This window comes from Acipenser ruthenus, chromosome 1 (assembly GCF_902713425.1).
Source record: "Acipenser ruthenus chromosome 1, fAciRut3.2 maternal haplotype, whole genome shotgun sequence".
Lineage (NCBI taxonomy): Eukaryota > Metazoa > Chordata > Actinopteri > Acipenseriformes > Acipenseridae > Acipenser > Acipenser ruthenus.
In genome coordinates, this window is record NC_081189.1 from 61,725,618 (window position 1) to 61,738,191 (window position 12,574).

Genomic DNA, 12,574 nt, shown 5'->3' on the forward strand with positions numbered 1-12,574 from the left:
ACCTAGATTGCTGTATAAACCCAACTGTATAAATGGGTAATTGTATGTAAAAAGTAATGTGATATCTGTATAATATATAATGTGATATCTTGTAACAATTGTAAGTCACCCTGGATAAGGGCGTCTGCTAAGAAATTAATAATATAATAATAATATACAGGGTGAGACAACTACTGCTTTATAAAGAATAATTTGCTGTAACACACACACTTAACATAATCACTAGAAAAAAATGTCAGTCTGTAAGTATACTGTGTTATAGTTTAGCAGAATAAATACCAATGTAAGTAATGAATTTACAGAAAACTATTTATGAGTCATTAGCACCATTTTCTGTTTGGGTATATAGCCAAAAGTGTATAGTATATAAAAGGAGGTTTTTCAGAGGTTATATAATGCAGTAGTGAGACTGCACTTAGAGTACTATGTCCAATTCTGGACCACTAAAGGGACACTGTGACCCTGGAGAGAGTCCAATGAAGAGCATCCCAGGGCTTAAAGGAATGAGCTATGAAGATAGACTGAAAGAACCAAATCTATTTAGCCTAGAACAAAAAAAAGAATTGGGGGGAAAGGGGGGGCCGGACATGATTGAGGCCTTTAAAATCTTAAAAGGACTTGACATTGTTAACCCTAAACAATACATTAAGTGCACTACAGAAACCAGAGCACACCGTTGAAATGATGTGGAAACAGGACAGAGGGAAGGAGGTATGGAATGGGTTACCTAGTCATGTTGTTGATGCTGAATCACATGGACCATTTAAGACCCAACCTTGACAAAGTTTTGAGATAAATCAGCCCCTGTACTAGGAATCGGAGGAGCATGGGCCAAATATCCTCCCCTCGAGTAAGAGCAATTTAAATCCACCAGGTATACATTTTATGGAAAGTCTCCAACCCTTTTTCTTACTAAACGTTTTTGTGAGTGACATAAAAGGCATATTAAATGTTCAATTTTTGCAGTGTTTGTCTTTAGGCTCTTTATTTAAATATTTGGAATTTAGTTTAGTCAAGAAATTTGGAACCAAGCCTAAAAATAAGAGTGGAAACTGTGTGCCAATAACAGGTCCATGGTTTGTGGATCAGTCTATCTTTGTAACATCTATACTGCTCTTGAGACCATACTACTGATTCAGGCAGAAGGCAATCAATCTCCTTCATTTGGTGCTTACTCCGAGTGACTGAAACATTTGACTTGTCAAGAGCCATAATACTAAAAGATCCTGTAATAAGTTCAGGCAAACACATTTTGTTCCTCAGAAGAGAGTTGGTTGAAGATTATTATTACCTAACCTTAGCTTTGAACTTTTAATATTACTGATGATTTTATATTGATGATGACCTGTATAACATAACTTATACTTGTTTTGTATGGCAATGATATCACAGTACTGATTGAGATAGTTGTTTTTTTTTTTCAAACCTTATATACATATCACTGGTAATACCAATTAGATTTCAGATAGTATGACTGCAAGGTGAGCAAACATGATGTTGTAAAATATAATCTTTTTCTGTTCGGTGTGTTTATGTGAGCATGTGAATAATAATAATAATTAAAATATGTTGTAAGTTTTAATTAAACAAGGGAATTAAAAAGTGACAATATCAAAAGCAAATACCAGTAGTTGCATTATGATGAACTAACAATATAATTTGCATTCCATTGTTAAAGTCAATATTAAAAAATAAACAGAGCTTTTAATTGATACATGATTATAACTAAATATATAATAACCTCCCTAAGCCTGCCTGAAACTACAGTAAAATATGGGCAGAAGGGATGCAGAGTTAAAAATTAACTTAGAATACTTTATGAGTTAACTGAGTTAATGAAATAGGACCGTACATTTGCTAAAAATTCAAACAGCATTTGGTTCAAATTCAGCAGGTCTGATCTTCATGATGACAGTTTTAATGGAGTACCACCATCCATGCCATGTGTACCAAATAATCCCATTGTCAGTCTTCGCAGTGTAAGGTCCCTTGTAGTAGTAGCCATTCAGGTTGGCAGAGTGACATCTAGAGGTAACAAAAGAAATAACACCCATTCTGAATTTGGAGGACGTGTTTTTCAGTACAAATCACCAGTGCTCAACTATCTATTTCCTGTCTTTTTAAACCATCTAGTGTATGCCCCCACGTGCCACCAGAACACACTACAGACCAGCATTGTGCTTTTTTACACTGAGGTTATAAGGCTTTTAGTATAAAAAGACCAGTAGAAATGTATTCCTAAACAACACAACACTAGTATCTTGCTTCCCTAAAAGTATATTACAGTACCTGAATCTGCAAGTATTATTTTGGTTAATCTACTTGTATTATTTTATCAGTTGTAACCTTGAAATAGTTTCCATTACCTTTTTACAGCCAAGAATATTACAATTGTTATCACAACAGAAGTGTATACAAGAACTGCTTACATTGTCAAACAAATTGGTAATGAATAAGGTTATTGTGACTAGGACAGCCAACAAAATAAGTTGATCTGATGGTTTCCTTGTGGTTAAAAAGAAGAAGAAATATAAATGATATATTCAGTACATGGCTAAATGATCCATCAATTTCCCCAATAACAGGTACTGCATTTTTCTTAACCTCTCTTTTGTATCATCTGTCTTTCACAATACCCGAATTCCATTTGCTATACAATGACACAATTAGAAATTAGAGGTTGTAACCTGTTGAACCACCAGCCAGCCTTGTCCTCTATGGCACAGTTGCCCTCATAACGGTCATTGTCCCTGTCGTATGTGCTGAACTTCATTCCGTTGTGACTGGCCCACCATTGGACTTCTGGGTGATAGCTCCCAGACAGTGCATCTCCTGCAGTGCCAGAGTATTGACCGAAACTGAGCTGGTATGAACTCTGGGGGAAATAAACAGCAGGGTTTATGCTCATACAGTAGCTGCTTGCAAAATGATCCATATTCTTTTCTATCCATATTCTTTTCTGCATAGTTCACACACCCTAGTCTCTGTAAGTCGCCTTGGATAAAGGCGTCTGCTAAGTAAACAAATAATAATAATAACACCATTCGGACTGTCTAGATTAATGTAAGAGTTGAAAAATGTATGATTCCAGGGAGCACTGACTTAAAGAGATTCACTTGTGTCCAACCTGTACAATAGCTGACTAATATAAAGCCTATCATATTGTGTTTGGGGAGACATTATGGCAAAGCTCTGCCTTGTGTTGACAAAGTGTAAATGCACTATAATTTTCAATACGCTGTTGCAGTAGTATATGACATTGTACTGCACAATAACATGCTGTTACAAAAAGATGCTGTCAACAACAACAAAATGCCTAACCTATAACGGAAATATAAAAAGGTTTTGGCAAACTGCAATAAAGAAAAAATGTATCTTCCAAATATAAGACTCCAAAGTGCACTTTGCACCCTTTTTATGAAAATAAAATTGTATAATTGTCAACAACTAACTCAGAAGGTTAATTTAAGGACTAAAGGAATCCCTCAATTCTTTGTTACTAGGTTTGTAATAATAACAGTTTCATTTCCTTTCATGAAATTGCAGTTTATGCAGTTCGACTAATTACCCACAATTTAGAAAACTAAAACTTGTAAAATGTACACAACTCACATTTGAGTTTAGGAATCTATTATTCCTGTTATACCATATATTAAATGGATAATATTTTGAGTACAGTATTTCCCTCCCCACTTTGCACTGATATTTTTATTTAACCCAGTAAAAAGGAAACACTAAATCCCTTTCTCATCTTCTTTTCTTACCTCTTCATCTCCAACTTTAAACTCTTTGTAAAGGGCTGAGCGCTGTTCTCCTTCAAAGTCTGCCAAATTGATTTTCAAAATGTAGTTTTCTAGTAAATAGGAGATTGTTTAAATATTTTAACACTCTAGGTACCAGATGTTAGACATGATTCTGACAGAGATGCAAAGTGAATCTAAGATTACATTTCCTTTCTTCCGTGTGTATTTTCAGTCTTTTGTGAATTTCCTTTCACGCTAAAATGAAACATGGCGTATGAGGCTTAGAACAGCATCTACCATCTGTGTGCTAAGTTCAGTTCAGGGTAGCTTAAACACAGACAGCTGCTTTATTAAACATAGCCTTACAGAAATACAGAAAAAATGCCTTTGTCTATGCTTTGGTAGGCTGCTTGTAAGATACTGCAAACATCCTTGTATAATTTATTGAGACACTTTTATATTGTATGGAATTAGTTCACAAAAAAAGAAGCATTGTCCCACTGTTGTGTTCAATTTTACAGTGTTTACAACATATTCTTCCATGTATCACAATATTGACCAAATATTTGTTATTTTTAGGAATATATATATAGAGTATGTTTAGTGTGGAAAGTTAAGAACTCACTCAGTGAAGTTATGTAATGTAGTTTGTCATTTCCCAGCCAGGATTCTCCATGTATGTTTCCAAATCCACCCTTGTAGTCACTCCAGGCCCTGTGTGAGAAGATGATTATTCTAGTGCCCTGCCTAAAGTACACGGGTAACATGTGAGACACCACAATAAACTTAAAAGAACTGTATTAGTGAATGATATGAGACAATTATTAGAGTGTGGCTAGACAGTAGTTTAACTTAGCAGCATCTGCACTAAAACTGCAACCACATCTCATAAAGCTACACCCTCAGCTTAGTGTACTTAAACTGAAGTTAAGACTAAAAATAAAAGATACGATATACTTTCTGATGCAACCTTTCAAAGTTTTCATTGCCATCGGTTCTCCTCTGGATGACTGTCCACCCCCCTCCTTCAGTCATGTCACAGTAAACCTGGAATTCATTGGGGGATTTCAGGGGCTGAATCTTGTAAATCCCACTCCTTCTATTCCCATCATTGTAGATCTCTGCACAGTCTGAACCAGATAAGATAAATGCATCAAAACATGACCGTTGCTCAAACGTGTGTTTTTAAAACAAGTAAAGGGTTTGTTGTTGTTAACTTCTTTATGTAATTGGAGATTTAATAGACAATAAGATCAAACATTTAACATAGTGATACAATCATATCATAATGTAGTAAAGCCCTTGTAAAAAGCATTGTGAAAGCATGACAAAACACAGCAATGAAAAAGCTATGTAAAAACAGTGTAAAAGAGATGGTAACATACAGTAAACAGTAGTTATGTTTTTTCTTTTTTTTTTTGTCGGTTACTTTAAAGACTTTTTATCTGTATACAGTGGTTCTAAAAATAACAAGGTGAGGTACTGTATTTTTAAAAGTATTACACTTTATGAGTGTTATGTTCTTCTCTGAAGGACAGTGATGACACAGCATCTTTCCTCAAGGTGAATGATGATGAGCGTTCCTTTTCACAGCCGTTTGCCACAATAGCTTTTTGTTCACTGAGAGATACTGATCAGCTATTTAAAAAAAAGAAAACCTCAGTCTAGCCTAGTCCATTTTATGAATATCAAATGTTGTATTCAGAAAAGCAGACTTATTTAAAGACCCTCGTTTGAAGCCTTGTACTGTAAATGCATCTTGGTAATGTAATGCATAACCTGGCTTCATCTATACAGAGTAACATGACCAAAATGCTAGGCCTGATTCCAATTACATCTATCGCACTAACAAAAGAAAGTCTACGATTTTGCAATTTACCCACTACAGTATTAATGCTATGTATGATAAATTGGTAAATAAGTTTTGTGTATGTGCCTGGTGGATTGCTTCAAGCCTCACTAAGATAATCAGTTGCCACTGATATTAGTAATAATAATATTGAGACTTTCCAACCTGCATACTGTGTTCTAGCACCCAGATCAATGTGCTCATCCCCTTGTCCGTGCAGTGAGATCGTATTTCGATTGCGGAGCTCCTGGATTTGCTGTTGCTGCACCATGACACGGTTTTCAAGTTTCCTCACCTGGGATTTCAGCCTTTGTCTCTCTTCCAAACAGCTATCAGGTGCCTAGAAATACACAATGCAGGCAAACAACAGTAACAATAAGAGCTGCACGAAAACCAATAATCTTCATACACTCTACTCTGTACTTCCTTTTTTACTGATATTACAATGGTACACCAAAATAATAAAAAGAATTAGTCAGAACTTAAACTGAATTTTCTAAAGGTCATTTTCAGATATACAATTGAAGTGTCCGGTATTTTAATTATAATTAGAATTTCTTAAAAGATTAAGATATCATGTTGATAAATATGACAGTAATTTAGGAGTAAAAGCAAAGGCACATTTGCTAAAAGGAATAAAGCAATTTTACAGTAACAAACTATCAATAAAATAGAATAATAACTACTTAGTGCTAATTTTTAAAACTTTAAAACAGTTTTATTCTTGTCAGAAAATTGTTTTTTTTAATCAAAGCTATGAGGATACTGGAAACCATCTTAAAGTTTTTAGATCATTATACAGCACTGGGCATCACTCAGGATTGCATCAACCAAATTATTGTTGATTCAATCCAGGGTGATTCAGCAGTGCTATAAAATGCTGTAAAAATTCACTAGGGGCTTATGCAGATGGGGTATAAATTGATCAAATCAACACCCTTTGAGAGCTTATGCTGACGAATAAATAGTAACGTGTACTAGCATGATGAACATATACATATAAATGTGGAACACCAATAATAATAATAATAATAATAAAAAACTATAAGCTGTATTAACAGTACTTGAATTACAGACCAGCTGTGTCTGAATAAACTCTCTCCCTTTTATTAAATATAAGCAAAACTTACAGAGCTGCAGAAGTCCACAAAAAGAGCAATTCCCACAGCAAAGAACTTTAAACCCCAAACCATTTTCCTCATTAGGTTTCTGAAAGAAAGACAGAAGACCTCAAGTAAAACATGCAATGTATTCCTTGCTTCAAAATATTTACATTTGTGTTTGTCCATTCTAATAGAATTCATCTTACTTACATAAACCCAAATGAAGCCTCACACATACAGCTGTCCTGGCTTCTCTTGCTCACTTCACAATGGACTGTGCCTGCCACCAGTTAAGATTGTCTTAACCCTCCTTAACCCTGCAGTATTTAGCCCCATGTCTGTGATGATGAGTCACACCAGAGGAATGTTTGGATGGGTTCTGGTGAACTGATGAAAAACAAGTTATCCTAACTCAGATTAGGGGATACTTTCATCTTCTTCAACACAATACGTTTCCGTGTGCAAAACAATTACATACACACATCAAAACCTAGTTAGTATAAATAATCCCAGACAATACCCTGAAGTTTATACTGCCAAATACCAAAACTGTTTTGCTTAATTACCAAATGGAGGCTATGCAAGGTTAGTAACTATTATACTCCAGGTGTTTTTTCGTTTGTTTGTTTGTTTGTTTTTACTGTGGAGGCTATATGTGAAATAAACAAACAAAATCAGTATACCCCAAAAAATACCTCTTGATTTCAAAATGCTGTTTGTTTTTTTTAAACCAGCTGGAGTGACTAAAAGAGCTTCCTCTTCCAGTGATTGAGCTTGTTGGAATGCAGAGAAAATCTAGGTCTTCACAGTGATTTGATTATGTGTTTTTCTGCCCGCTTTCTTTGGCTGACACAACACAGAAATATATTCCTGTAATCCCTGTGTCTTGTTCATGTTTCTCCTAATTCACTTTATGAACATTTACCTTAACAGCAATTTCAGTTGAATCCTGTACTTGGAAAATAATGCAAAAATGCATTGATAATGCATACAATCCAGTTTTCTAGATTTTACCTTAAAGTATACACATCTCCCAAACACAGAGATAATAGAATATAACAACAGATTGTTTGATAAACTTAAAATAAGCAAGCCAAGTAAGACGTTTCGGGACTCAAAAACAGTACCTAAAATTTTACGAGGTGCAAACCTTTTGCGCAAAACCAATCTGAACAAAAAAGTGTAAATCATAAGAACATAAGAACGTTTACAAACGAGAGGAGGCCATTCAGCCCATCTTGCTTGTTTGGTTGTTAGTAGCTTATTGATCCCAGAATCTCATCAAGCAGCTTCTTGAAGGATCCCAGGGTGTCAGCTTCAACAACATGATAAAAGCTGCAGCAATAAACACTTGCATTGAAGTGATAGAATCTAGTCTCAATCTGAAGGAGTAACAGCTGCAAGAATGCAGCAGGGTGGTAGAGGTGAAAAACATGTTGAGAAACCCAAACTCTTTACAGTACAGTATTAAAGCAACAGTGTCAAACCAACCATGTAATATACTGTGTTTGGCCCTTAGGATTATGACAGGCCTCCAATACAATCAGCTTGTCCTTCGATGTACACTGTACATGTGCTTTATTGCTCTACTTTTTTTTTAATAAGTTGTTCCTATTATTATACAAATGTTCCAGTACAGTTCAACAAGCTTTCTCTTAAAAAAAAATGTTTAAAGGCAACTGTTTTCTTAGTAAGCCAAGTATAAAGCTCTCTTTAGGAGAGTGCCCTTGAGCCGCTGCATCTGTTTTTTTCTTTCTCGTTCCACTAGGCACCCTGGTACATTTCATTAATAACCATTTATACAATCTGTAATTTATTCTACTAGAACATGGTATATGTGGTGTTTATTAAGCTTTAGTGCTGAGTGAAACGAGATGGTATTTCCATGTTGCCAATGTGCTGTAGCAGGTTTCCTGGCCCATAAGGACAGAGCAATTATTAGAATGAACTGTATATTCATTGTTATTTCCCTCCGTTTTAATCATCCATTTTAGCTAAACAAAATATAATGTGTTTGTAACCATACTGAGCCAAGCAGGAGGAAACAATACTATATATTTATCATATTTATCATATATATATTTATCATATTTATCATCAATCTCTGAATGGTTAATGATTGTTGCTACAGGAAAACATGTGTTGGAAACTTCAGACATAAACTTCCTGTATACCAAGTAAACAATATACACAAATATTGGGACGACTCCATAAGAAACTTCCCAGAACAACTATCTTTGAGATAAATAAGAAAGGACCGTTACAAAGCAATATTGTATAGATAATTACAGGTTTTAGACTTTAAAGACTGAAAGATTGATTGAGTGAGTCAGCCTGAGCATTTTATTATTATTATTATTATTATTATTTATTTCTTAGCAGACGCCCTTATCCAGGGCGACTTACAATCGTAAGCAAAAACATTTCAAGCGTTACACTGTAAAAGAAACATACTGTATTCTCACAGTAACAATTACTGAAATTTTTAGGTTGTGTATTTTGAACTTTTGGCCTCATTCTCTCCTGTAAAGAAAGGTGTTGTTACATGATAACTGTAAAAACAGAAGACAATCTGAACACACTGGCATGCTCTACCCGGGTCGGGACCCGGTGTCATGCGGGTCGGCTATGCAATTTTACACTGCTTTTGATAAAGCAAGGTCGACTTGGGTGACAGAAGCAAATACACAATGTGCCTGTTACGCTTCAAAGTGTGTTGACCCACATCCTGAATTGGGTCGCTCAGACCCGGGTCAACCTGGGTTCGACCCAGGTACGTGGTTTGACACTACGCAGGATTGTGACCTGGGTATCCTGAACCCGGGTATGAGTGCCAGTGTGAAAGGGGCTTAATTCTAGGTAAATATTTAATGGATGTGTGTGCATTCCTCATTTTTATTCTGTATTGTATCTTTAGTTTTACATCTCACAGACTCCAATAATACGAGATGAGTAACCACTGAGGTATGTGCACCCACATAAACACTGTTTCAGTTATTGTTGTGCATAACCCTATTTTTTAGTGATGCATCTCACCTGTATAATTCCGTTTACTAGAAAATAGTAAGTTCTCTTTGATCCTGCTTTATTTTGTACCTGTGTGTTAGAAATTACAAGTTAGCTATTAAATAATCACTATACTAATTAAGCAGCAGTTTCGTTCTTAATTGGCCGTTTTAAAAAAAAAAGAGCCTCTAACTAGTGAAGAATATGCCATCTAGCTCAGTTAACAAAAGTTAGCTGTGCTTTTTCAAATGTGCACACCTAAAACAGACACCACCTTGAACCACACCAAAAAAGACCTCCCTCCCTCCCCCACCCCACACATTAGCAGCTATACATACAGTATATTGGTTTATTTTTTGGAATACCAATACAAAAATGTAATATAAATGTGAGCTAGGCAATGAAATGTTTAATCACAGTTGTATATGCTTTTCTCCAGATGTATGGGTGGGACATACAGAAGGACAGATGTTCAGATAGAGAGACTCTTACATATACCCCCATAATCTGATCTCCTCAATAATGGCAATGTCAACAACTGCGGTTCTCCAGGTATATCGAAAAATATGACATAAGTGTGGCCATATGTAATACTGCCTCCACTAAATACCTGTTGCCAGGAAGTTAAATCTTTTTAATAATATGGTTAATGACTATATATGTATTATAAGTCATTATGCTATGATAATATTACCGTGTCAAGATCTGGATTAAACAAAAGCATTAATTAAGAAAAGAAGGGTTATAGCCTAAAGTGTCTTTCACTGTAGCCAACATTAGTTATTAAGGTCTTAAATTTCCTGTGCTAGAGGGTATTTTAGAACTTTATGAACCTCTTAATCCAACATTTTGTTCTGAACGATTATTAGAATTATCTTGAGGTGCATGATCTTCGCTTTTTATAATAATTCAGTATAAAGCATGTCAGTGATATTCATCCTTCGCCATGGCAGTAAATTCTAAATTACAACCACAATTAACATAAAAAGTAGATCACTATATCCATTGTACGTACAAGTTTGAAATCAACATATTGGAGAAATATTAAAAGAAACTCAATAAATTCAATGACAAGCGTTTCGACAAGTTTTCCTAATATGTCATTAATCATTGAGAAAGACGGCTAGTCAAAATGTTTGACATTGAATTCAATACTTTCTTTTAGTATTTCTAAATCTAGCACTATTTATTCTTTAATAGTTCTGGATGTTGAAATGCAGACAGAAAAATAAGATTGTCTCCATATACATACCTCCAGACTTCTCAAGTTTATCACAATTGGGTAAGCGGTATACAGTATTTAGAAGATTATAATTTTCTCAATAACTTGTGATAAAGAATATCAATTGTGCTAGATATTCTTTATCTACAGTATATGCAAAACTCTAAAATGACATGCAGAAAAACAGTCTGATGGACATACAATCAGCCTTATACACTATATTGTGAGCTTATGATATATAATATAACTTGTACTAAATAAGGTCTTGTGGCGGAGTGTCCCGCCCCTATATATATATTTATTATTATTTGTATTTTTGTTTGCGGCGCAGATCAAAGCGCAGCGTATTTGTTGTTTCTTTTTATAAATGAAAAACCTTGTGAGGATGCGTGGCTGATCAGCTACTGATTATTTAACTAGCTGACAGTCATGCATCCTTACTAAACTCGTGCAGACTGTGGCCGAGGGATAATAAGATAATTAACAGCTAGTTAACCCCTCGGCCAGAATATAAGAACCTGCAGCTGTCCATGCTCGGGGGAGAGTGTACAGAGGAGAGTACGGAGAGCAGAGAGAGCGAGGAGAGAGGAGAGAGAGAAATAACATCTAAAAACAACTGCTAAGTGTCGTGCTGGTGCTAAAACCAGCACACTTATTTGTTTGTTTATTTGTTTGACCAACGTGCCCTTTTGTTTTGTTGTTTGTTTAAATCTTTTGTTTTTGTTTTATTATTTAATAAAAGCAGTTGAACGCTGTAGCATTTCAGCTCTCACCCGTACTTCCATTGTTTCTGGTACTTCCTGGTCCGTGACGTCACCACACACGCCACTCAACAACAGCACTCAGTCACAGGTCTTTAGCAAGTTTAATCACTATTGGACAAGCAATTCCTATGTGCAAAACTGTAAAATGACATACATAAAGACTTCCCAGTACCCAATCACTTCCTGTGTTGTAGGGTCACATTTACTGTTATGATCCAACTGAAATGAGGTCAGGTGACAATGTGTAAGAAGGACAATGGCACATGACATGACACATTTACAGAGCAATGTTTTCTTCTTTCTGGCTATATGCTGCTGTGAATTTAAGGCACAAGACACTCGGCTGTTATTTTGTTGCACTGGTAAATGATAGGCTTTCAACTCAGTCTACTGTACCTCATGACTCATTTTGTCTCCAAGATTATATTCATCACGTTTCCGTTCAGATGGTAGACATCTCTTTGTAGTGGCAAAGAGGCCATTTACTATAATATGTTGTATAACTAGCAGAGTCATGTTCTACCCACATCAGAGAACACGTGGCCAATAGAAATAGACAGCATTTAAAATGAATGCACGATCATTTACTGCTTAACTGTATTTTGCTTACATACTGTATATACTGGTGCTTCAAAAAATCCATACATTTTCATCACATTATGTAATGTACATTATATTAGAATGTTACATTGTTACAATTTAAAATATACAGTATTTCCTTTTGTCTAGTTCAACCATATTCATAATCATTAAGTCACACTCACTAACTTAAGCAAAACAAGTGAAGTCAGAAGTGAATTGAAAATAAAATTATGTTAAATGTTTTAACTTTGTAATCAGTTTAGTGTTTATTAGGTTCTAGATTTATATGTGCATTTTTATTTTTC

At 35.2% G+C, this 12,574-nt stretch overlaps 1 protein-coding gene across 1 annotated transcript; it reads right to left on the reverse strand.

Annotated features, from left to right (window-relative positions):
- Positions 1-1,565: 1,565 nt before the first annotated feature.
- Positions 1,566-7,005, reverse strand: fgl1 (fibrinogen-like 1). The gene is made up of 8 exons (XM_034035995.3): positions 6,906-7,005; positions 6,723-6,801; positions 5,758-5,932; positions 4,714-4,873; positions 4,369-4,457; positions 3,765-3,853; positions 2,688-2,875; positions 1,566-2,025 (listed from the first exon to the last, which is right to left on the reverse strand). Exons 1-8 carry the CDS (start codon positions 6,929-6,931, stop codon positions 1,866-1,868), a joined length of 966 nt encoding a protein of 321 aa, XP_033891886.3. The 5' UTR covers positions 6,932-7,005; the 3' UTR covers positions 1,566-1,865.
- Positions 7,006-12,574: the final 5,569 nt, after the last annotated feature.

Excerpts from the sequence above, each read along its gene's own strand:
- fgl1 (XM_034035995.3), bottom strand. The coding sequence starts at position 6,931 with ATGTGTGAGGCTTCATTTGGGTTTAT. Across the intron at positions 4,874-5,757 it reads TGCTAGAACACAGTATGCAG|ACTGTGCAGAGATCTACAAT; the intron begins GTTGGAAAGTCT and ends TATCTGGTTCAG. Across the intron at positions 2,026-2,687 it reads GCTGGCTGGTGGTTCAACAG|ATGTCACTCTGCCAACCTGA; the intron begins GTTACAACCTCT and ends TGTTACCTCTAG.